Below are 27,277 nucleotides of genomic sequence, written 5' to 3' on the forward strand. Positions count from 1 at the left end.
AATCTGCACTATTTTTGTTTCTTCTGAAACTTCTGCTAAGCAACAGTCAACAGTTCTGCAGGAAACACAGTTTTGTGATTTCTAGTAAAAGCCATTGCCCAGCTGCTAGGGGAAATAATATTTGCTTACAGTTAAATAATATAGAGCAGCTTATACTCCGAGAGCCATTGAAGTCAAGTTTTCACACCACTTCAATTTATTTTCTCATCTTAAAACCATAAGGTGTAGGAACAGTGGTAGGTCATTGGGGCCCCTTGAGTCTGCTCCACCATTCATTGAGGTCATAGGAACATAGAAAAATAGGTGCAGGAGTAGGCCATTCTGCCCTTTGAGCCTGTACCACCATTCAATACGATCGTGGTTGTTCATGCAATCTCAGTATCCCATTCCCACACTCTCCCCATATCCCTTCATCCCTTCAGCCGCGAGGCCTACGTCCATCTCCCTCTTGAACATATCTAATGAACTGGCCCCAGCAGCTTCCAGTGGGAGAGAATTCCACAGGGTCACAACTGTGAGTGAAGAAATTCTTCCTCATCTCAGTCTTGAATAGCTTACCCCTTATTCTTAAACTGTGACCCCGAGTCCTGGACTTTCTCAACACTGGGAACATTCTTCCTGCATCTAGCCTGCCCAGTCCCATCAGAATTTTGTATGTTTCTATGTGATCCCCACCCCCCCCACCTCATACAAGCCCAGTCAATCCAGTCTTTCCTTGTATGTTAGTCCTGCCATTCCCGAGAATCAGTCTGGTGAACTTCACTGGAGTCCCTCAATAGCAAGAATGTCCTTCCTCAGACGAGGAGACCAAAACTGCACACAATACTCAGTTCTTTTGGTTTTCATTTAGTATTTAACTTACTGCCATATCTCTTCCAAGCATGCCCACCTTGAAGTTCTGCTTCTCTCTCCAGGATTTCCGTTCCAATCTTGTTTCCATGTCCGCAGACATTAATTTCACTGTCACTCTTGGTGTTTGACCAGATATTTGCTAAAACTCATTTCCACAGCCACATCATATTTCTCTCTTCCTACCTTGTCTCGGTCTTTTCTTGCCTGCTTCAGTCTCTGCTCCCACTGTACATCCGTGATTTCTCTGATGGTTTACGTCAGTTTCGGAATTTCCAGTTTGCACGCTCCGGCTGCCTCCTCTTTATCATGGACATGCAATCCTTTTACATGTCCGTCCCCCACCAGGGTGGTCTCAGGGCTCTCCGCTTCATTCTGGAGCAAATGCCCGAACCGTTCCTACCCACCACCACCACCACCATCCTCCGCGTGTCCGAGCTCATCCTCCCCCTCAACCCCTCTTTTGACTCCTATCGTTTTCTTCAGGTCAGAGGAATGTGGGCCCCAGTTATGCCTGTCTGTTAATGGGGTATGTGGAACATTCCTTGTTCCAGTCCTATTCCGTCCTGATTAAAAATCTGTCTATCTTAGCCTTTGGTACACTTAATGGCACAGCTTGAACAGCCCTCTGCAATAAAGAATTCCACAGGGTTTACTGTCCTCTGAGGGGGGGAAAAAATTCCTCCTCATCTCTCTGAAATAGGTGAATCCTTACTCTGAGGTTCTACACACTCCCTCAAGGGGAAAACCTTTCCTTATCTACTCTGTCAAAATCTATAAGAGTCTTATGTTTCAATAGGTCTCCTCTCATTCTCGTAAATTCCAGTGAGTACAAGTCCAACCTTCTCAATATCTCCTCGTAAGAATATCCCTCCATGCCCGTGTTCAAACCAGTGGAACCTTCCCTGGACTGCCTTCAATACCAGTATATCTCCCCTTAGATAAGGGGACTAAAACTATTCATAGTATTCCAGCTGTGATCTTACCTGTGCCTTGTATAATTTTAGTAATAACTCACTATTCTTACTCTCCGTTGCCTTTGAAGTAAAGGCCAACATTCCATTTACCTTCCCTATTACCCATTGAATTTGGATGTATGAATCTCAAAACATTAGCAGAAGGACTCCCAAATCCTACTGTGCTGCAGCTGTCTCCACTTAAATACTAATTAGGCTGTTGTGTTCTTCCCATCAAAAAGTGCATTTTCCCTTATTAAGTTCCATCTGCCTAGTTTTTGCTCATTTAACCTGTCTATAACCCCTCGTAGACTTCTTTTGTCACCCTCACAACTTGCCTTCCCACCTATTTTAGTGTCGTATCCAAACCTGACAATAGTATATTCACTTCTGTCATGCAAGTCATTAATATATATAAATAGTAAGTAATTGTGGTCCTTGCATTGAACTTTGTGGCTCCATCCTCAAAATGCCCTCTTTATCCGAACTGTCTGCCTTCTATTATTTAGCCAAACTTCTATCCAAGCCAATATACTACCCCCAACACCACAGCATCTTATTAAGTAAACTTACAAAGAAGGTCTTAAGTGTTGTCTAAATCTCACGGGGTGCAATATTTTCAAAATAGAATTACATTGGGGATAGATGGAAATGTGGAACCGAGACCACAAGTGGAGCAACCGTGATTTTATTGAATGGCAGAGCAACCTCAAGTGACTGAATGGCCTATTCCTGCTCCTAATCTATATGTCGTTATGTTGTATGTTATTCGTATGGAGCACATTAACATGGTAGCGAGAATTTTTTCACATTCCAAGCATGGGTGTAACACACCTTTGAACAGTAAGTTTTTAACTTTTCAGGTCTGATTGAATGTCATTTATCTGAGGTGTTAACTGCACCTTTTCTTCAGATCTGATAGGTCTTCCCATTTTATGTTTTGTGTATGTGTACATTTTTATAGAGATGGTGTCTTGTGTGAGGCCTGTTTGTCCCCTGTATAGTACATTCTGGACTGTTCCACAGCCATGCTCCCATGTTGTTTAGAAAGAATGTTGAGTGCGCTTGATCTGGAATGATTTGTTCAGTGTGGGTATGTAAAACAATAACTGTTGGCACATTTGACAATGTAAAATTGGCAAGTTTTGTTTGCAACTGATGTTTACTTTTCTTCACACAGAGTTGGCAGGAAGGAGTTGATTTGTGTTCAGGGATATATCAACACCTGAAGGAGTATGTGCCTCTAGTGTTTTGCTCGGGATCGGAAGCCAAGTCACCTGAGGAGAATCAGGCGTATCAAACATTACTACAAAGCTTGGAATGGTATCTGTTCGGAGAAAACCCAGCAGATGGCTTTGCAAAGCTGGAACAAAGCAGCAGTTCTTCACAGCTCTGTGGTCGAGTTTTCAAAGTGGGAGAGACTACATATTCCTGCCGGTGAGAAGACATGTAAATTGAGTGCAGCTTTTGCCTCCCCATCACTTTTTTTGCTTTGTAAATGGCTTTTGCTCTCTTGAGACTCTTTGTATTCAGACATCTTTTGCTTGTTTCCTGCAGAATTCAAAGGCAGTTGAAATATGTTATAACAAAAATCAAGAACAGGAGCGATCTTTCTTACTTTTATGAAGCACCTACCACTATCACAAAGCAATTTCTATTTAGTGAAGTACTTTTAAAGACTTCATTTATGAGAATATGTGACAGTGAATTTGCACAAATCAAGCTCTCGCAAACAACAATGTGATAATGACCACATAATCTGCTTTTATCTATGTTGTTTGATTAAAAAACTGGTCAGAACTCCCACTTTTCAAATACTGCCATGTGATGGTTTTTTTTCATCTGAGAGGGCGAATGGGCCTCAGTTTAATGCCTCATCAGAAAGGTGACACCTCTGACTGTGGTACAGATAATTAAGAACTTTTGCAAGTGTTTAAGTTGTAAAAATTGTGTTTGGTTTGGAGTGCTTCCTCATTATCTGAAGTCTTCATGCATTTCATTAGCATGCTGCAACAGATTTCAAGAAGAACATGTCTCTTCTGAGTGCCATAGGTCTTAATTCCATATTTCAAGAAAAGCTACTGTTTCTCAAATGTAAACATGTTGCCAACCAATCCCTGTGTATTGTGTAAAGGAAGCATCCACACGGCTGATTTGCTACATTATCAAATCTGGCTGCTGTTAATCTGTGTGAAGTGGCAGCACTCCCTTGATTTCGAGGCAAGAAAGTCACAGGCTGGCTTTCCATTCCGAAGGCATGAACATGAAATCCAGGGTGACACTACAGTGCCATACAGACAGACAACTGTACACTTTTATAGTATTTTTTACAATCTCAAAGCGTCCAACATTGCTTTGCAGCCATTTTGTGCAGAACAATATCCAAACAATACCCAAAAATGCTAATGAGATAAGTATTTTAAAAAATTTATTCACTGAATGAAGGCTTCACTAGGCCATTTCAGAAGTCACATAAAAGTCCAAAACATTGCTGTAGATCTAAAGTTGCATTTAGACCAGGACATTGGGAAACATGTTTTTTTTTGTCATTCTGGCAGTTTTGTTGTTGCACTTACTGATTCTAGCTTTTTATTTAGTTTTTATTCCAGCTTCGTTTCGTTGACTGAATTTAAGTTCCTCAGCTGCCATTCGAATTTGTCTTCACATCATTAATCCAGGGACATATAATAGGGATAAAACTGACCACAACTCTAGAAAGAACTCAAGTGATGTGTTACCGTAAAAATTTTTATATTCACTTTTGAGGCAGCTGGAGCCTCAGTTATGGTTTAATTTTAGAGTGTCACCAGTTATATAAATTGAAATGACAGTTTTTCCTTCCCTTGTCTTGAAAATCCTTTTATTCTGTTTATTGTTAATTGATTCTAGAAGGCAGTTTGGCCTCTCACTTTCTTACAGCACGCACAAAATAGCTCGTTTTCCATACATTCGTTATCAGACTTGTTGCCTTGAAGGAGTTCTGCACTATAATTGGTGACCTCCCTTGACTGTAAAGCACTCTGTGATGTGCTGTGATCATGAACATGCTATATACATGCACATGCGCACTCTCTCTCTCTCTCTCTCTCACACACACACACACACACACACACACACACACACACACACACACACACACACACACACACACACACACCCTCCCCATCTTTCTCATAGTGCTTAACGTTAACAGATTGTATAGTGTACGGATCTAAGCTGCTTGTGTGTTATGTGAGTGGTGAGCTAAAGAATGCCAGGCTCCCAGCTGAGGAAATGTATGTGTGTGTTGGGAAAGAGATAACCAGTTCAGGGATTATTTCTCCATTGCGTCCCAAAAGGAGGCATTGCTATTCTTCTTTGAACATGTGGTAAATTAATCCAAATTAACAATATTTCTTATTCATGTCAGTAGGCCATAAACTCTGATTTACCTGGTTTAGTTTGCAGCTTGATGTTCAGGTAGCAGTAATAGAACTCTAATCCACTAACAGTTCTCAGCAGGTACCAAGGCTGTTTATACTTTATTCTTTGGCCTGCACCAAATGAGCTAAAAAATAAACATGGCCATTTTGCACTTTCAAATACTTGAGTTGGTTGGCAATTGCAGGGCAGGAATTGAGAGGAATATTAAATTATAGGAGGCACAGAGGGAATTTTTTAGAATAGGACCGGAAATGAAGGACTTCATTTATGTGGAGATACCAAGAAGAGAAGCAAGGATTGTTTTCCTTGGAACAAGGAAGATTAAGGGAAGATTTAATGGAGAAGTTTTAATAGACCAGATAGGGAGAAAATAGGTCTACTGGCAGGAGTATTGGTAATCGGAGCACACAGATTTAAGATTATTAGCAAAACAGCTGGGGAAATTGTTAAATACCAGAAGTTAAACTAAGTAAATGGGCAAAGCTGTGGCAGATGGAGTTTGATGTAAGCAAGTGAGAGTTTATCTATTTTGGACCGAGCAAGGATAGATCAGGGCAATTTCTAGACAGTATGAAGTTAAATACAGTGGATGTCCAAAGAAATTTGGGGGTTCAGGGACATAGACCTTTAAAATGTCATAAACTGGTGTGAAAAATAATCATGAAGGTTAATGGCTGGCCTTGATATCTAGAGGATGGGAATGTAAGGATACAGAAGTTACGCTGCAGTTATCAACACCCTGGTTGGAACCCACTTGGAGTACTGTGAACAGATCTGAGCACCATAGGTTTGGAAGGATATGCTGGCCTTGGAGTAAAACAGGCCTTAAATTATAAGGAGAGACTACACAAATTAGGCCTGTTTTCTCCAAAGTTTAGAAGGTTAAAGGGTGATCTGATCTAACTCTTCAAGATGTTAGCAGGAAAAGACAGGTAGATAAAGAGAAACTACTTCCACTGGTTGGGGATTGTAAGAATTAGGGCCAGACCATTCAGGAGAGATTTAGGAAGTACTTCTACGCAAACAGTGGAACTCTCTTGCACAAACTGTAGTGGATGCTAGATCAGTTGTTAACTTTAAATCTATGTTAGATAAATTCTTGTTAAACAACGGTATTGTGGTATGTGGCCCAAAGACAGGTATATGAGTTGGGCCACAGGTCAGCCATGATCTCATTGAATGGCGGAACAGACTCGAGAGACTGAATGGCCAACTGCTGTTCCAATGTTAGACAGAGTCCAGTCGTATACTTTTTCGAGCCAGAGTTTTGTTTTAGCGCTAAAACAAAAAACTCCAGCCCCACTGCTTGTACCTGATATATATAAGGGTTTTTGTGCTGCAGTGGTAGTGTCCCTACCTCTAAGCCAGGAGGCCCCGGTCAAGTCCTGTCTGCTCCAGAGTTGTGCAATAAGATCCCTTAATAGGTTGATTTGAAAAAAATGATGTATATTTATGCAGCCTGTAAAGATTTGCAATATACTGTCTGAATCAAATATATATTCAATTCCTTTATAAAGGAAAACGAACATGTACGTGAAGGGGAGAGATCTACAGGCTATAAGTTAACATTGGACTAATTGGTTAGCTCGATGAATGTTGACTGAGAGCGATGGACCAGAAAGTCACTGCTAGAAGATTCTATGACTGGGAAATTGGGTCACAAGTATGATCAGATTTTAACGTGGAATTTATAATGTGCCATCTTTGTTTCAGAGACTGCGCTATTGATCCCACTTGTGTACTATGCGTGGACTGTTTCCAGAATAGTGTTCACAAAAATCATCGGTACAAGGTATACTATGTTATTCCTGGTCAGTTTTTTTTTTTTTTTTGCTGCATTTTATTCTGATGTGTGAAAGCTTATATCAGTAATTTGCATGTAGTGAATTGCAAGAGGTTTTTTAACAATGTATTCTTATGATGTGGGCATTCATGATGGCAAGACCAGTATTTGATGTCACTTGCTAGTTGCCTTGAGCTGCTGCACCTGTGTTGAAGGTGCTCTGATAGTTCTATTACATCGTGTTCCAGGGTATAATACCAACAATGATGTAGAATGGTGTGTTACTTGGAGGTGATGGTATTGTTGTATATCTGCTACCCCCATTTTCAAGATTGGTGGAGGTCATGTGTTTGGGACGTGGAAAATTCTGAGATTAACGAGCTCTTTCTAATAAAATCTGTCATTTGGTTTTGCACCCGCTGTTCTTGTCACCTGTGGGAGAAGTAGCCAGGGAACCAGTCTGACTGATCTTACAGGTAACAGTACTTATGAAGTTGCTATGTATTTAAGATCATCTGGAGGACTCAAGTTTTGAATGATTATGGAAAAATGACTCATTTCAAGTTTGAAATTGAAATTTCACTGTAGATTTTTTTCTCTAAGGAAGCTCTTGCTAAATAGTGTCTGATGTGGAGAGGATCTTGTTTTATCAGTTGGAGGAAAACCTCTAAGAATGAATATAATTGGGGGAAAGCTTGCTAAAAACATGCCGCCCAGCTAATCTTTCTCATTTCTGTAAAGAAAATCCTCTTGATGAGTTCAGAGTGAATCCTATTTGACCGTTTGAAAAAAGGTGATGGAAGGATCTTCAAGGTTGTTGTTTACAAGCAGGCGGTGTCTGAAAGACTTCAGAGGAACTGTGCATGATTAGTGACATAACCACACATGCTAGAACATCAGAGCAATAGAACATCCTATATTTTATTCTTTTGCTTTCAAGAATAATCCATTGGCCATTTTTTTTCCCAAGAAAGCCAATCTTGGAGATAATTTTTCTCTTTTCCTGAAGAGCATGTATGTTTGTGAGCAAGTTTTGATGAAGTACATATAATATTAGAGACACTCGGTGTATATTAAACCAATTATTAGGTCTCTATTGAATAAGTTTTATTTTAATAATAAACCAATAATTGTGTTTATTAGGAAACCTAGTTGATATATCTTGTTGGTTAGAACCTGATATCGATTAAGTATTTCATTGGCTGGTAAAATAATTTTTATGTTGTGACCCATGAAGTAATGGCATTAGACCGACAGCGCAATTCTCCAGCTTCAGTCAATACAAACAATAAAGCAGCCTTTAAGGAACTCTGACTCCTCCAATACCAATTACAGTTTCTTATGGAGAAGAATTAAAATAGGATTGTTTCTGTTGCATTCTTTTAGGGATTGGCTGCAATAGTGATTTAAAAACTGTTTTATTTTGTGCCTCAATTTTCAGTTTCCTGGTTCCAGCTGCCCCTTCACCATTGATGTGCAATGCATGCACGCATCATCCCCTACCAGCATAGTCTGGAGACTCTCATTTCTACTTTGAAAAGAGGCCTGTCCCCATCTCACCCTTCTATGCCTGGCTGAGATCATTTTCACTTGAACAACTACTTGAATTTGTTTCACTTTCTCCAGGTCAAAGGTGGGACCTCGCATGGGTCCCAATTGTACCTGTCTCTTTGTGGAGAAAGTGGAATATTTTGTTCTTGGCAACTCAGTGCCACCTCACACAACTTTCCCTGATACATTGGCGTTATCGTTACAGCTTTGTGCTTTTGACCACAATTGGAAAAATCAATCAGTTTTGCTTCCTATTTCCATTCTGCTCTCAGCTTCATGTGGGCAATCTTAACTATTCCCTTCCTTGACTTCAGTATTTCCTTTTCAAGGGATAAACTGTTCACCAATTTTTTTTTTTTTTTTTTTTATTCACTTGTCAGATGTGGATGTCACTGGCTGGCCAGCATTTATTGCCTGTCCCTAGTTTCTCTTGAGAAGGTGGTGGCGATCCCTGACTGCTACAGTTATCTTGACTACATTTCCATTTTCTGAAGAAGGGTCTAGGCCCGAAACGTCAGCCTTCCTGCTCCTCTGATGCTGCTTGGCCTGCTGTGTTTATCCAGCTCTACACCTTGTAATCTCCTACCTTACATTTCCTTATACCCTGCTTCCTGCAAGCCCTCAATTCTGTTCTCTGTTTCTCTATCATTTCACATCTGTTTTGATTATCCTGTCTTTATTAAAATTCTGACATTCTCCTTTCTCCTCGACTGAGGATTCCCCCCACATTGGTAGACAGGACCCTCTGTTGTGTATGACCCATTTGCTGCACTTCTGTCCACACCCCTTCCAGTCTAACCAAGAACAACAATGAGCTCACTTTCCACCCCATTGGTCTCCCCATTCAAAACATCACTTCATGGGGTGGAGATGATGTTGTAGTAATGTCACTGGCTTAGTATTCCAGACTCCCAGGTTAATGTTCAGTGGGCATAAGTTCAAATCCCACCATGGCAGATGATGAAATTTAAATTTGAATTCATTGGAAATCTTGAATAAAGACATGAGCTTAAAGCAATGACTGTAGAATGATGGAAAGCTCATTCTTTGAGGAAAGTATGTCTGTCATCTGTAACTCCAGACACACAGCAATATGGTTGACTCTGGACAATTAGGGACAGGTTCCATTTTCGTTATCTCCAGCAGCTTGCCATCCATCTTCCTTTTCCCTCCACTGCCAGCATTTTGGCAGAGGCTATTTCCTCTGTGGCATCCTCGTCCACTCATAGAGTCACAGAGAGGTACAGCATGGAAGCAGGCTGGTCCAACTCTTCCATGCCAATTGAATATTCTAGATAAATCTAGTCCTGTTTTCCAGCATTTAGCTCATATCCCTCTAAGGAGAGGTCCTTAGTGAATACTTTTCTTCAGTATTCACAACTGAGAGGGACCTAGTTGTAGAGGAGGACGTTGTGAAACAGGCAGGTAGGCTAGAGGAGGTTGATGTTAGTAAAGAAGATGTGCTAGAAATTCTGAGGAAGTTGAAGATAGATAAGTCCCCCGGGCCTGATGGGATTTATCCAAGAATTCTATGGGAAGCGAGGGACGAGATCACAGGGCCTTTGGCGATGATCGTTTCATCCTCACTGTCCACAGGTATAGTGCCGGAAGATTGGAAAGAGGCAAAAGTCATTCCCTTGTTCAAAAAAGGGAACAGGGATAACTCCGGAAATTACAGACCAGTTAGTCTTACGTCAGTGGTGGGCAAATTATTGGAAAGGGCTCAGAGACAGGATTTATGATCACATGGAAAGGCACAGTTTGATTCGTGATAGTCAGCATGGATTTGTGAGGGGTAGGTCATGCATCACAAACCTTATTGACTTCTTTGAAAAGGTGACCAAACACGTGGATGAAGGTGGAGCAGTGGATGTGGTATACATGGATTTAAGTAAGGCGTTTGATAAGGTTCCCCATGGTAGGCTCATGCAGAAGGTAAGGAGGCATGGGATAGGGGGAAATGTGGCAGATTGGATTCAGAATTGGCTGACCCTTAGAAGACAAAGGGTGGTAGTGGACGGAAAATATTCAACGTGGTGCTCAGTTACGAGTGGTGTACCACAAGGATCTGTTCTGGGTCCTGTTCTATTTGTGATTTTTGTAAATAATTTGGATGAAGGGCTGGAAGGGTGGATTAGCAAGTTCGCGGACAATACAAAGATGGGTCATGTTGTGGACAGTGCAGAGGGCTGTTCTAGGTTACAAAGGGACATTGATAGCTTGCAGAGCTGGACTGAGAAGTGGCAGATGGAGTTTAACCCTGAAAAGTATGAGGTGATTCATTTTGGAAGGACAAAATTGAAAGCAGAATACAAGGTTAACGGGAAGATTCTTGGCAGTGTGGAGGAGCAGAGGGATCTTGGGGTTCATGTCCACGGTTCCCTGAAAGCTGCCACCCAGGTGGATAGGGTTGTTAAGAAGGCGTATGGTGCGTTAGCTTTCATTAATAGAGGGATTGAGTTCAAGAGCCGTGGAGTTATGCTCCAGCTATACAAAAGCCTGGTTTGGCTACATCTGGAGTATTGTGTCCAGTTCTGGTCACCTCATTACAGGAAAGATGTGGATGCATTGGAAAAGGTGCAGAGGAGATTTACCAGGATGTTACCTGGAATGGAGGGAAGGTCTTACGAGGAAAGGTTGAGAGAGCTAGGGCTTTTCTCTTTAGAACAATGAAGGATGAGAGGTGACTTGATAGAGGTGTACAAAATGATCAGAGGTATAGATAGAGTGGACAGCCAGAGACTTTTTCCTAGGGTGGAGGTAGCTTTTACGAGGGGACATACCTTTAAAGTGAAAGGAGGTAGATATCGGGGAGACTTCAGAGGTAGGTTCTTTACTCGGAGGATGGTAGGGGCGTGGAATGCATTGCCGGAGAGGGTAGTGGAGTCGGCCTCATTAGGGGCATTTAAGCAGCTATTAGATAGGCATATGGATGATAGTATAAGGTAGCGGTGGAGGTTAGATAGACCTTAGTTTCGGGTAAAAAGTCGGCACAACATCGTGGGCCGAAGGGCCTGTACTGTTCTATGTTGTAAACGCTTCGTATTCGTATACCCATCCAGATGCCTTGTAAATGTTGTAATTGTACTAGCCACCACCACTTCCTCTGGCAACTCATTCCATACATACACTACCCACTGCATGAAACAATTGCCCCTTAGGTCTGTTTTAAATCTTTCCCTCCTCACCTTAAACCTATGCCCTCTAGTTTTAGATTCCCCCACCCGGGGGGAAAGACCTTGTCTATTTACCCTATCCATGCCCGTCATGTTTTTATAAAGTTGTAAAGGTCACCCCCAGTCTATTCAGCCTCTTCCTATAGCTCAAACCCTCCAACCCTGGCAAAGTCCTCATAAATCTTTTCTGAGCCCTTTCAAGTTTAGCAACGTCCTGTCCTCTCTCCATGCGACTCCACTTTCAAGGCACTCCAAGGTCTGAAATCAGCAACACTCCCCAGGATCTTACCATTTAAGTGTATAAGCCCTGCCTAGATTAGCCTTTCCAAGATGCAGCATCTCACATTTACCTAAATTTAAGTCCATCTGCCACTCCTTGGCCAGTTGACCCATCTGATCAAGATCCCGTTGTATGTACTCTGAGGTAACCTTCTTTGCTGTCCACTATACCTCCAATTTGGGTGTCATCCGCAAACTTAATAACCATAGCTCCTATGTTCCTATCCAAATCAGGTATATAAATGACAAAAAGCAGTGGACCCCAGCACCGATCCTTGTGGCATACCACTGATTACCGGCCTCCAGTCTGAAGAACAATACTCGACTTGCTTCTACCGGCTAGTTCTCCCCCTATTCCGTGTGATCCAACCTTGCTAACCAGTCTACCGTGCGGAACCTTGTCGTCACCTTAAAGAAGCCCATACAGATCATGTCCACTGCTCTGTCCTCATCAATCCTCTTCGTTACTTTTTCAAAAAACTCCATCAAGATGGTGAGACATGATTTCCCGCACACAAAGCCATGTTGACTATCCCTAATCAGTCCTTGTCTTTCCAAATACATGTAAATTCTGTCCCTCAGGATTCCGTCCAACAACTTGCCCACCAGTGATGTCAGGCTACCTGTCTATAGTTCACTGGCTTTTCCTTGCCACTTCTCTTAAATAGTGGCATCACGTTAGCCAGCCTCCAGTCTTCCAGCACCTTAGCTATGGCTATCAATGATACAAATATCTCAGCAAGGGGCCCAGCAGTCACTTCCCTAGCTTCCCACAGAGTTCAAGGGTACACCTGATCAGGTCCTCTGGAATTATCCAATCTTATGCATTTGAAACCATCCAGCACCACTTCCTCTGTAATATGGACATTGTTCAAGACGTTGCGATTTATTTCCCCACATTCTATATCTTCCATATCCTTCTCCACAATAAACACTGATGCAAAATACTCGTTTACTATCTCCCCTGTCTCCTACAGTTCCACACATAGGTGGCCATGCTGATCTTTAAGGGGCCTTGTTCTCTTAGTAGTTACTCTTTTGTCCTTAATGTATTTATAAAATCCCTTTGGATTCTCCTTAACCCTATTTGCCAAAGCTATCACATGTCCCATTTTTGCCCTCCTGATTTCCCTCTTAAATATACTCCTACTGCCTGTATACTCTTCTAAGGATTCACTCGATCTCTGCTATTTATACCTGACTTATGCTTCCTTCTCTTTCTTGACCAAAACATCAGTTTCTCTATTCATCCAGCATTCCCTACACCTACCAGCCTTGCCCTTCACCCTAACAGGAACATACCATCTCTGGACTCTCGTTATCTCATTTTTGAAGACTTTCCATTTTCCAGCTGTCCCTTTACCTGAAAACATCCACCTGCAATCAACTTTTGAAGGTTCTTGCCTAATACTTCCTCCAATTTAGAATAGCACTGGTCCATCCTTTTCCATCACTATTTTAAAACTAATAGAATTATGGTCACTGGCCCCAAAGTGCTCCCCCACTGACACCTCAGTCCCCTGCCCCACCTTATTTCCAAAGAGTAGGTCAAGTTTTGCACCTTCTTTAGTCGGTACATCCATATACTGAATTAGAAAATTTTCTTGTAAACATGTAACAAATTCATCTCCATCCCCCCTTAACACTATGGCAATCCCAGTCTCTGTTTGGAAAGTTAAAACCCCCTACCATAATCACCCTATTATTCTTTCAGATAACTGAGATCTCCTTACAAGTTTGTTTCTCAATTTCCCACTGACTATTGAGAGTCAGGGATTGTGGGTTGGGGGTCTGTAGTACAATCCCACTAAGGTGATCATTGCTTTCTTATTTCTCAGTTCCACCCAAATAAGTTCCTTCCTAACATCCCCCAACAGTGTCACCTTCCCATGCGATCACAGAAGGTGTAATGTTTGAGCTTTTGCCTCCTCCCTGCCTCATTGTCCAAAGACTCAAACACAACGTCCAGGTGAATCAGTTTTTCACTTGTACTTTCAACCTGGTTGACTATATTCAGTACTCACAACGTGATCTCCTCTACATTGGCAAAACCAAATGGAGTCTGGACGACTGGCTTTTGGAACACCTCCACTCTGTCTGTAAGAATGATCCTGACCTTTGAGTTGCTTGCCATTTTGATAAACCATCTTGCTCCCATGCCAACACTTCCATGCTAAACCTGAGCTCCAGTGAAGCTCAACATTAAGGTACTTCACAGCCTTCAGGATTCAGCATTGAGTAAAGCCAAAGGGTGTGGCATACCCAATATTGGACACAAAAGTATGAATGGCAAAATCCTGAATAGTTGTCGCGAGAAGCTAAAAAACGAAATATAAGAAAAAAAACCAAACCAGCAAATGAGCAAAGGTGCAATCTAAAATTTTTGGTCTCCATATTAAGCCCAGAATGATCTAAATTGGCCAGTAGAACAATATTGCTCCTTGATTGCATTGGACATGTTTGGAATATTAGTAGAGGTTAAGGGTCAAAAGACCAGTGGGAGAAGGGTAGAGAATTAAAGTGACAGGTGACTGAAGAACTTTGACTAAAAAGAATCAAAGAACTGCGGATGCTGGAAATTGGAAACAAAAACAGAAATTACTGAAAAAATTTAGCAGGTCAGGCAGCATCTGCAGAGAGGAAGCAGAATTAACATTTCAGGTCCAATGACCTTTCTTCAGAACTTGTGTTCTGAACATTGGTATTCCATGTAGTTTATGTTGGGTGAAAGGGGACACTTAAGTGCAAGTATAGAAAATACTCTCCATGCTGATGACTGCTGTTCCTCCTCTTCACCTCTCCACAGCTTACTCAACCTGGTTGACAAGACTCTTGACCGTATCTGTTTTATTTCATTCACTTCTAACTCCGTGCTTTCAGTCTCAGAACCACAGTGTTATTTCTTGACCTCAGCTCCCAACCCCACCGGTATCTGTATGAATGGATCATTTTCCACCATCTTCACTACTCCTTTGAGCATTCTAAAGGGATTGTTCATGCTGTGTTACTTTGGCTCACTTCTCGGTCATACAACCTATTTCTGTTGAACTTTTTCATGAAAGCTCAGGTGATGCAACACCTTTTATCCGGCTCTTTCTCACCTTCCAAGGTACTTAGACGTTCCTTTCAGTTAAATAGTGATTTGTATATGCTTTCAGTTTGACATATTCTATTTGCCATGGGTACTGTGATCCCGTCTACAGTACCCCGGGACCTCACCCGTGCTCAAGGATGCTGCAAAGATATCTGTTAAGGCCCCAGCTGTTTCTCCTCTCGCTTCCCTCAGTAACCTGGGATAGATCCCATCCGGACCTGGGGACTTGTCCAACCGTAATGCCTTTTAGAATACCCAACACTCTTTCCCCCACCCCCCCCATGCCGACATGACCTAGAATAATCAAACATCTATCCCTAACCTCAACATCCGTCATGTCCTCTCCTCGGTGAATACCGACGCAAAGTACTCATTAAGAATCTCACTCACTTTCTCTGACTCCTTGCATAACTTCTCTCCTTTGTCCTTGACTGGGCCAACCCTTTCTCTAGTTACCCTCTTGCTCCTTATGTACGAATAAAAGGCTTTGGGATTTTCCCTAACCCTGTTTGCTAAAGATATTTCGTGACACCTTTTAGCCCTCTTAATTCCTCGTTTCAGATTGGTCCTACTTTTCCGATATTCTTCCAAAGCTTCGTTTGTTTTCAGTTGCTTAGACCTTATGTATGCTTCCTTTTTCCTCTTTGCTAGTCTCACAATTTCACCTGTCATCCATTGTTCCCTAATCTTGCCCTTTCTATCCCTCATTTTCACAGGGACATCTCTGTCCTGCACTCTAATCAACCTCTCTTTAAAAGCTCCCACGTATCAAGTGTGGATTTATCCTCAAACAGCTGCTCCCAATCCACATTCCACAGCTCCTGTCGAATCTGGCTATAGTTGGCCTTCCCCCAATTTAGCACTCTTCGTTTAGGACCACTCTCGTCTTTGTCCATGAGTATTCTAAAACTTACGGAATTGTGATCACAAAGTAGTCCCCTACTGAAACTTCAACCACCTGGCTGGGCTCATTCCCCAACACCAGGTCCAATATGGCCCCTTCCCGAGTTGGACAATTTACATACTGCTCGAGAAAACCCTCCTGGATGCTCTTTACAAATTCTGCTCCATCTAAACCCCTAACACTAAGTGAATCCCAGTCAATGTTGGGAAAATTAAAACCTCCCATCACCACCACCCTGTTGTTACTACATCTTTCCATTATCTGTCTACATATTTGTACCTCTATCTCACGCTCACTGTTGGGAGGCCTGTAGTACAGCCCCAACATTGTTACCGCACTGCCCATATTGCCTCACTGCTTGAGTCCTCCATGGTGCCCTCCTTCAGCACAGCTGTGGTATCCTCTTTGACCGGTAATGCAACTCCTCTACCCCTTTTACTTCCTTCTCTATCCTGCCTGAAGCATCTATATCCTGGGATATTTAGTTGCCAATCTTGCCCTTCCCTCAACCAAGTCTCAGTAATAGCAATAACATCATACTCCCAGGTACTATTCCAAGCCCTAAGTTCATCTGCCTTACCTACTACACTTCTCGCATTAAAACAAATGCACCTCAGACCACCTGTCCCTTTACGTTCATCATCTGCTGTCTGCCTACTCTTCTCCTTAGTCACACTGACTTCATTATCTAGTTCCTTACAGGCTTTAGTTACTACCTCCTTACTGTCTACTAACCACCTCATTTGGTTCCCATCCCCCTGCCACATTAGTTTAAACCCTCCCCAACAGCGTTAGTAAAAGCACCTCCTAGGACATTGGTTCCAGTCCTGCCCAGGTGTAGACCATCCAATTTGTAATAGTCCCACCTCCCCCAGAACTGGTCCCAATGTCCCAAAAATCTGAACCCCTCCCTCCTGCATCATTCAAGCCACTCTCAAGCTATGGATGCCAACAATTAAAGAGAAGTGGCCACATAAGGAATTGGAAAGTTCTTCCAGCCTTTGATAAAGGATGAACAGTGACTCAACCTATATGTGGCTGTTGCAAGATTGAAGGGAACAAATGACAAGCAAAGGAAGCATAGCACATGGCAAGTTATGGAGAAGTCCAACGTCTAATATTTAGCTACTGTATTGAAGGTGTGACCATTTAAGTGTTATGTCTCATTGTCCTTGTACCTTAAGAGACATACTCCTTGGCATCATCATTACATCATAACATGTGACTTGATGGTATAAAGATTTCATACTCCATTTTGCTTTGGATCACATGAAGTGGGACTAGAAGCCTGCTCCTCCATTGTAATCTAATAGTTTAATGTTGGTGATGGTGCCTGAGTAATGTAATGTTTGTACCTAATAGTCAGTTGCAATAAGTGTTGTATTCTTCAATATGTGATATCCAGGCCCTGTTTTTTACGTTACAGGAGATAACGTAAGCATTGCCACAATAGGTTAAATAATCTTGGAGACAAATTATCACCGTTCAGAGTGTTAACCCTTTTCCATTGAAGTAGATGCAAGGATGTTATTTACTTGGGCAATAGCTAAGTGCCACACTGGTGACTAAAAGTGTCCCTAATTGATGTTTATTCCCTGACGATGCAGCTGAGAACAGGGCTGTTAGATATCTTACCACCTTGTATTGTATTATGTTTGAGTACCAGTAAAGATTGTGCCATTTTTCTAATTATTTGAAAACTGATGCTTCTACATCACTTTGTATATTAAAGATGAATTCTTCCAATGGAGGTGGGTTTTGTGACTGTGGAGATGTTGAAGCCTGGAAGACTGGACCTGCTTGTAAAATGCATGAACATGGTGTGTCAGAGGACTCTGCGGTAAGATGCTTTTCCAGCACCATTTGATCTTTATTGAATGTAGCTTGTCTGGTGATGGTGACCAGAAGGATCAATTTAACTTAGAATGTTTTCTTAATTTTCCCCCTGCCCTCTCCCGTCAATTGCATTGAAATTCCAAAAACCATATTTTTTGCCTTGGAAATTGTGGATTTTCATTGTTTTAGCTTGAACTTGTATCTGGCAATTGTCATATGTGAAACTTCTTCATTCGTATGTGCACAAATCACTATATAATATGCTTCGACCTCAACAGGGATGGTTACAGATAGAGAGTACTCTAATTTAGAAACAATTATTCTATGGAATCTGTGGAATTATACCATGTACATTTACTGACTTTTCTACAGTGAGGAGCCATTTATTGTTTGAGGCTGGATGTTGACCTGAGAATTTTAAGCTGTGCTTGTGAATTGATTCAGTGGTGACATTGCTACTATTACTTTGGCTCTTTGGCAGTACACTGCCAATGTGACCATGGTCGCTGTGACCAGTTTGCCATTAAATATGCAATTCGTAACAGCACCTTTGACTGCCATGCGAATGATGACTTCAGGATGCGGAATGTTCTTGAAATAGTAGGATAATAGGTCAGCACAACATCGTGGGCCGAAGGGCCTGTACTGTACTGTTTTTAAAAAAGAAGTCCGTAGAACTTATATTGGTCATAGCATTTAGTATTTAGTATTTATAACCAAATTAGAGCCAGTACACTAGCTACTTAAAGCAAGGTGATAATGTGGTTTACTCCCTTATAAAGGTAAAACTGCCAGATCTTTTAATGACAGCTGTTTGTAGGAGATGGTAGTTGGAGATCAATACAGAAATATTGATTCCCTTTCCAGCTCTTCATTCTTCTCTACGTTTTCCTTAATTATTTCTATCAACATATTGGAAAGCTTGAGCTCCATTTGTCACAGTTTTTATTAGTTTGATAGATTATTGTTCTACGGAAAGTTGTGACTTTCTTCTGATCCCTAACACTCACCTGTATTTGGAAAGGCATGGGATTAGGGATAGTCAAGATGGTGTTGTCTGTGGGAAATCGTGTCTCACTACATAATTGAAGAAGTGATGAGGGAGATTGAAAGTAGAGTAGTGGACATTGTCTGTATGGAATATAAACAGAAATTGCTCAACAAGTCTGGCACCATCTGTGGAGAGAAATCAGAGTTAATGTTTCAGATCTGTGACCTTCCGAAATGATGGCAGCTTGGAAAGTGTTAGTTTTTTATGCAGAAGGTAGGGTTTGGGGGGGCGGTGGTTAATGATAGGTGGAGATAGAGCCCAAAGAGAGAGAAGAATAACGATAACGATCAGGCTAGGAGAGTGAATAGCTGTTAATGGGGACTGGCCAAATGCTGGCAAATGGGACCGGATTAATTTGGGAATAGTTGGTCAACGTGGACATGCTGGATTGAAGTGCCTGTTTCCGTGCTATACATCTCAATGACTGTATGACTTGCCTTATTTTATGCTTAGTTTTTGGTTGGCATTTGGTTTGCTTAATTTCCTTCTCAGTTTTAACTGAGTGATACTTGGATTTGATGTCTTTTCACTTTATGGATGGACTTTTTTCACTGGATGTTGAGAACTGTTTCTAAGATTAGATTTTATGCCATGGATCCTTTCCAGTTACTGATAACCATAATGTTGCTTGAACCATCTTTGAATGTTGCTTGGTTGCCAGTGGTTTGAATTTTATTTCTGGCTCAGGAAGGAGGATTGACTTGACTGCCCTTCACTGAAAATTCATCTGGCTATAAGAATGTTCAAACTTAGATTCTTAGGCATAAACAGCTGCCCATCACTCTGCCAGTTTAGAATCAGAATTTGTTATTTTTAATCAACCTGTTCAAACATACCTGTGTGGCAGGTGGACTTGGCAGGTGGACTTGAACCCAAACCTGGCCCCGAAGGTAGAGGTGCTACCACAGCTCCATAAGACCCTTCTTGCATTCAGGGAATATTTGCAAAGTGTGAGCATGGAATCATATGGTTCAGCTGGATGTTGTTCAAGCTTGTGCTGCTAATTCATTGAAATAGCTATTCTTTTGGTCACATTCCACTGTTCTTCTCCTGTACCTTTGCAGATATTTTCCCTTAAAGTATTTACCCAAACGTGCTATATATTAGGCGCTTATCTTAATAAGTAGCCTGTGGTGATTGGGGGAGTATATTAACAAGGATAGAAGATAACTGATAAAAGACAACGAGTTGAGATGAGGGGCATTTCCAGGATAATGATCTGTAATCAGTGGTATCGGGGCTGGGGCCAAAATTATTTAAAATATATACATGACTTGAATGAAGAAGCTGAATGTCGTAAAGCCAAGTTTGTGGGTCGTATAAAAATAAGTGGAAGGTAAGTTCTAGGGTGACAGTTTACAGTGGGATAGAGACAGGTTAAGCGAGTGGGAAAAGATTTGGCAGTGGAATATAATGTGGGAAAATGTGAGGGTATACAGCTTGATGAGAAGAATAGAGGAGTTTAATATTATTTACGTGGAGAAAGACTGCAGAAAACTATGGCATAGAGGAATTTGGGAGTCCTTGTGCATAAATCTCAAAAGGCTAGCATCCCAGTTCAGCATGCAGAACTCAAACTGAGCAGCTTATTCCTTTGAAAGTATGGTTTGATAGCACTGTTAATGACTCTGTCCATCACTTTACTGATTGAGAGTTGACTAAGAATGAATTGGCTGGATTGGATTTGTCCTGCTTTTATGTTCATTTTATGTACATTTTCCACATTGCCTGATCACTGACATGTAAAAGTTGAATGTGACCAACTAGGCTAGGGGTGTGGCAAGTTTTTGGACCACAGGTCTTCAATACTATTGTTATTGCTTGAATGTTGTCAGGGCCCATAGTCTTTCCAGTATCCCGTGCCTTCAACCAATTCTTGATTTCGTTTTTTGGCGTACATTGGATGGCAGGGTTGCTGGCTGGGACAGTATTTATTGTCCACCCCCAATTGCCCTTGAGGTGGTGGTGATGAGCTACCTTCTGGAACTGCCATAGTCTTTTGTTTTAAGTTGACCCATAGTGCTGTTGGGGAAGATGCTCTTGGACTTGTGGCCTACCGACTCTGAAGGAGAACTGATCTATTTCCAAGTCATGATTGTGAGTGGCTTGGAGGGGATCTTGCAGGTATTTCCATTTCTCTGTTGCCCTTGCCCTTGCCCTTCCAAATGAATGAATGATTTTATTATCACGTGTATTTTACAGCAGTGAGAAAAACAGTAAAATGCAGTGAAAAGCTTTTCCACTGTCGCCGTGATCCACCACCATTTTGAATAGTTTTAAAAATAAGAAAGAAAAGAAAGATAGAGCTTAAAGAGAATCCATCAGTCCTGAGTTCAGGATGTACCGCCATCCCGTCCCCACCGCCTTGCTGTCGTCTACATTGGACCCAATCAACATTGAAATAAGGGAGTTACATACAACTATCATCACTGGTCTCCATAATTTCACCTTTGGTATTGCTTGCCAGAATCTGGGTCAAGGATGGCTTAGCACAGTTGATATAGAAATGACTTGGGGTCGCGACAGAGAGTCTGGCAGGTGCTGAGATGCGAGTTATCATGAGCTTACTCAGCATTTCTGGCTGAAGAATGGTGCAGATGCTTCCGCCTTTTGCACTGACATGCTGGGCTCCCCCATCATTGAGAATGGAAATATTTGTGGAGCTGCTTGCTCCAGTGAGTTGTTTAATTATGTGCTGCCATTTTTGACTGAAAGGTCAGATATTAGATTGGATCTGTTGGTTGTGAAATCGCTTTGCTCTGCCTATTATTTGCACCATGCAAGCAAGTGGTTCTGTGTTGTACCATCACCAAGTTGATGCTGATTTTTAGATATGCCTAGTGCTGCTCCTGGCATACCCTCCTGTATTCTTGAATGGGGGACATGCCAAGCCGTGAAGTCACAGATTGTGTTGAAGTACAGTTCTGCTGTTGATAGCCCACAGCATCTCATGGATGCCCAATCTTCAGTTGCTAGATCTGTTCAAAGTCCATTCAAAGCACAGTAGTTGTACCACACAATGCATTGGTCGGAATTCTCAATGCGAAAATAGGGCTTGATATCCACAAGAACTGTGTAATGTTTATTCCTACTGATACTGTCATGGGGAGATTCATCTGTGGCAGGCAGATTAGTGAGGATGAAGTCAAGTATGTTTTTATTTTTTGTTGGTTCCTCTCACCGCCTGCTGTACCACCAGTCTAGTAGAGTTGATCTTTCAAACATGAACAGCTTAGTCAGTAGTATTGCAGCCAAGCCACACTTGGTGGACATTAAACACGTCCACTCAGAGTATATTCTGTGCACTTGCCATCCTCTGTTCTTGCCTGCTAGTGTTGAGCAACTTGGAGGAGGATTGATTCATCAGTAGAGCGAGGTCGGTATGAGAGAATCAGGAGGTTTCCTTGCCCATGTTTAACCTGTTGTCATCATGGGGCCTGGAATCAATGCTGAGGACTCAGAGGGCAACACCCTCTGGACTGTATCCAACTGCTGCCACCTCTGCCGAGTCTATCTTGACAGTGGGGCAGGACATATCTAGATTACAACTTCTAGTCTGCTGTTGGTATTTTCCTGGATTCAGTGGCATATATGACCTAAACTAGGTATTTCTCATAGAATAGAATCTCATAGAATCCCCACTGTGGAAAACAGGCCATTCAGCCCAACAAGTCTACAAAAACCTTCTAAAGAGCATCCCACCCAGACCCATCCCTATATTTCCCATAGCTAACACACCTAACCTGCACATCGCTGAACACTATGGACAATTTAGCATGGCCAGTTCACCTAACTTGCACAACTTGGGCTGTGAGAGGAAACTGGAGCACCTGGCAGAAACCCACGCAGACATAGGGAGAATGTGCAGACTCCACATACAGTTGCCTGAGGCTGGAATTGAACCTGGGTTCCTGGCGCTGTGAGGCAGCAGTGCCAACCACCAAGCCACGGTGCCGCCCTAAGAATTCTGTTTGAGGAACATCTTCCCAACCTCGTTGACAGTGACAGCACCAGCCCCCGCCACCCAAAATAAAAAAACAAACCACCACCACCACCAAAGATTGAAGGTAAAGAAAGAGGGAATCCTGGCAAATTTGAAAGTAACTTTAGGGGTATAAGGGAGCAGGTACTAAGTTACTCCAAAATGGTTTACTACCAATCCTAAAAGTAATTAAATAAGCATAGCATCTAAAGAAGACTGAATTGCCAAAGCCTTTGCTACCAGTAAATTATATTTAGCTGAGTATCTTTTGAAAGAGAAACTTCTGACCCATGAGAAAAACAGGAAGTGCTGGAGAATCTCAGTGGGATTATCAGTATCTGTGGAGAGAAGAAAAGTAATGTTAACATTTCTACTTTAGTACGACTCTTCAGACATGAAGAGAGAGGTGGAAAAGTGATAACAAAAACAAAGTTGCTGGAAAAGCTCAGCAGGTCTGGCAGCATCTGTGGAGGAGAAAACAGTGTTAACGTTTCGGGTCCGGTGACCCTTCCTCAGAACTTTTCCAGTAACTTTGTTTTTGTTCCTGATTTACAGCATCCGCAGTTCTTTTGGTGGAAAAGTGATCTTTTATACTGTAGAAAAAGGTGAGGGAAAGAGATGGAACAGAAGACATTATCAGGGGAAGGTGAGAGTGCGATGGAGATTAGAGATCATGGATGTCACAGAAGATAAGACAAAGGGAAATGGTAATGATTGTAGAGAAGAGAGAATGATCCACTGTACTTGTTACCCTCAGAATATACTTTAGCTCTGCTAAAAGCAAAACCAAGAAAACCATCCTCTGTGTATGTGGTGGGGGTGGGAGTGGGTGGTGAAGATGATGAGGATGAGACAACATGGAAGTACACAGTTTATGGTCTGAAGTTCTCCATGTTAAGTCCTGAAGGCTGGAAAGTGCCTAGCCAGAAGATGACGTGCTGTTCCCTACCAGAAAGCAGCAGAAGACATAGGACAGAGCTGAGATTATGAGACAAAGGTAGTGAGTTAAAATGACAAGTGACTGGAAGGTTGTGGTTGTGCTTGTGGACCAAACACAGGCATCAAAACGGTTACCCAGTGTGCATTTAGTCAACCCAGTGTAGACGGTATTCTGGGTCTATCTACAGCACATGGCTGAAGAAGGTAGCACGCCACCATCTTCTCAAGGGCAATGAGAGGTGGGTAAGGAATGCTAGTAGCAACCCCACATCCTATAAATTAATTAAAAGTGAGAGAAGGGTGGAAATATGAAGCAAAATTGCTTAATTGTACCAGTTTCAGATGAGACCAGGAAGTGACATCAATACAGTGAACAATGTACCAGAAAAGGAGAGTTGGAGAAGGGGGCCAGAATGGGAGTGGAAGAAGCAACGTTTCACAAACCACACAAAAAGGCAGACATAGCCAGGATAGTGCAGGTACCTCTAAGCCAGATTTGTGCTAAAATAAGGTTTGAATTTAATTTAAATGATCAGCTTTACAGTAATTCAGGGTGATTGATTCTTGTTGTGGTTCTGAGTAATTGAGTTCAGTAATTAGATTTTAAAGGCTGCATGCACTTTCATATTTTATCTTAATCGTGTTAGAGGGGTTGCAGGCACTGAAATCTGAAGTACAAGTCTGTTTCTGACAATTCACTGCACAATTATTGAATGTTTATTTTTGCATGCTATTTTGTACTATTAGGAATTTGTGTTCCAGAGTTGAAGTGCACTACTGTAATAAACTGGAGCCATCTGCTCTGATTGAATCAGATTTTCCTGGAACACTTCCCAGAATAGCAATGTCATGTAAACGTTTCCCAGGCCAAATAGATTACATGATACGACGCATGCTTTTTCAGTTTGCAATTTTTAAGAATTTGAATCAGCTTTGTATATACCCCTTTTGCATAACCAGCTGTTATATAGCGTAGGATATGCTGCATTTGCACTCTTTGCAACTCCTCACGTCATATCAGATACATAGGTAGGAACATTGTGCAATGCAATTTGACTGCCACTTTCTTAATCGACTGGTCAGTTTTGTTTTGGTAAAATTTAAGTGCAAAATAGTAAAAGGCTAAGTGTCCTAGTTTTATGATAATTCTGATGTAGTTTCTTCTGTTTGATCATCTGATAATATTTGTATCACTCCTCAGTAAAGAAGAGTTTCTCAGTATTCATATCTCATCTGAAAGTTGACAAGTCCGACAGTGCAACGGTCTCAGAGTCTCAGAGACTTGGGAATGTCAGCCTGAGTATGTGCTGGAGTTTCTAGATTGGGATTTGAAATCATGATCTTCTGGTATGAGCCTAGGGAGTTTTGATACTGGAGCTGGCAGAATGCATCTTCATATCTTTCTTCCTTCTCCCTTGTGCACTCTTTCTCTTGCTTGCGCTTTCAGCTATTTGTCATTCCACCTCCTGTGTAAAACCTAGATCAAACCAAAAGGAATTTGCTTCTTGGAGTATATAGAGATTTGTTTCTTCCTTGCAACACTGTAAGGCCAGTTAGAACAATGACATGATGGAATTCCCTCCTGAAACTTTTCCACCTCTTCATTAAGATGCTACTTAAATCACTTCAATCAAGCTTTTTGTTATCTAACTCCGTGCCTCTTTGTGTCAAAGTCTACTAACAACACTTTCATTAAAAAGCATAATCACTTCCTAGTCATCACTCACTATACACCCATGAAGGATGTATTATTAATATTATATTAATCATTAGAATCCTGCAGCGTGGAAGCATTCGGTCCATCGAGTCCACACTGACCCATCCGAACAGCATCCCATCCGACCCACACCCTATAACCCTGCATTTCACATGGCAAATCCACCTAGCCTGCACATCTTTGGATTATGGGGGGACACCAGAACACCTGAAGGAAACAGTTAAGACACTGGGAGAACATGCAAACTCCACACTCACCTGAGGGTGAAATTGAACCCAGGTCCCTGGTGCCGTGAGGCAGCAGTGATAACCACTGAGCCACCGTGTCCCATGACATTGTACAAATGCAAGTTGATATTGCTGCAATAAGGTAAACAGTTTGGAGTTCCAAAGATGATTTGTATTGGACCTAAACATTAACTCTGATTCACTCTGAACAGACACTGCCAGATTGGCTGAGTTTCTCCAACACTTTGTTCTTATTTCAGATCTCCAGCATCCTCATACTTGGCTTTTATGTTATTATGAAATACTTTATGCAGGGTAACATGATAATTCCACACCAATACTCCAAGCCTAACTCAATTGGACAAATTGCAGCCTGAAAAATCCAGTCAAAACTTGTCATTGTAAGTTTGACCAAATGTGGCAGAGTGCTCAGTTGGATGATCATACTGAATAGGAGAACAGGCTTGAAGGGCTGAATGGCCTACTCCTGCACCTATTTTCTATGTTTCTATTTGTTAATTCCTTTTGAAAGTTACTTGTGAATCAGCTTCCATCTTTCTGCTTTGAAGCAGTACTCTCCGGATTGTCAAAACTCACACTTTTTAATTGCTCCTGTTTCCTCTGGTACTTTTGGTAGTATCTTAATTCTGTCATCTGGTTAACTGCACACCTAGTGGCAACAGTTTCTTCCCATTTGATTTATTAAACTTCCTGTACTTTTGAACGCTTCCATGTTTCCCCTTAGCGCTTTTGCTCTAGGGAGAATAATGCCAAATTTGCTGTGAAACAACAAAAGCAAGTTCCACTTCTTGGGTGTATAGTGAGTGATGATAGGAAGTGATTATGCTTTTTAATGAAAGAACAAGCTGGAAACAAATCATGGTATCATATCAAACATATGAGCGTATGAATTAAAAGTAGCATAAGCCATTCGGCCCTTCAGTGCTAATCGTCAATCAATAAGCTCATGGTTGTTCTGTTTGTGTTCCCAATTCCATATTCCCATCTACCCCTCCAACACCTCTCACTCCATGGCCTGCCAAGAATCTATCTACCTCTGCCTTAAAAATATTGAATAACCCAACCTACATCACCTTCTAAGGAACAGGGTTCCAAAGTTGCACAGCCCTCTGACATAAAATAATTCCCTTCTTCACTGTGCTCAGAGGGTGATCCGTCATTTTGAAATGGTGTCCCTTTTCCCTCTGCTGAAATAATAGAACTCACCTGTATACGTTGAGTGGGAATTCTCTCCGTACTCTGTCAGGACTCCTTCTCCAAAGTACTCAACACTATTTAGTTGCTTGGAGCAGCAGCAAGATGTGGAAACCGCCATGGTATGGAAGTGGAGTGAGATGATGGACTCGGCACAGGATTGCCAGCCTGCAAGAAGCTGAAGAGGGTGAGAGGAGTAGTGATGGGGTTAGGAATGCAACTGTTGGACTAATGTAAAATCTGGATGGGAGATAGTAGGAACTGCAGATGCTGGAGAATCCGAGACAACGAGGTG

The 27,277-nt window shown here is 41.8% G+C and overlaps 1 protein-coding gene across 1 annotated transcript in view; it reads left to right on the top strand.

Moving 5' to 3' along the window:
* Window positions 1-1,158: 1,158 nt before the first annotated feature.
* ubr1 (ubiquitin protein ligase E3 component n-recognin 1) overlaps window positions 1,159-27,277 on the top strand; it is a 154,472-nt gene continuing 128,353 nt past the window's right edge. Inside the window, exons 1-5 of the mRNA XM_048600485.1 lie at window positions 1,159-1,335; window positions 2,986-3,242; window positions 6,942-7,020; window positions 17,748-17,855; window positions 20,132-20,238. Of these exons, the coding sequence (XP_048456442.1) occupies window positions 1,159-1,335; window positions 2,986-3,242; window positions 6,942-7,020; window positions 17,748-17,855; window positions 20,132-20,238 (728 nt within the window). The remainder of the gene's footprint in view (window positions 1,336-2,985; window positions 3,243-6,941; window positions 7,021-17,747; window positions 17,856-20,131; window positions 20,239-27,277) is intronic.

This window comes from Rhincodon typus, chromosome 8, assembly GCF_021869965.1.
Source record: "Rhincodon typus isolate 14 chromosome 8, sRhiTyp1.1, whole genome shotgun sequence".
NCBI classification, from domain to species: Eukaryota; Metazoa; Chordata; class Chondrichthyes; order Orectolobiformes; family Rhincodontidae; genus Rhincodon; species Rhincodon typus.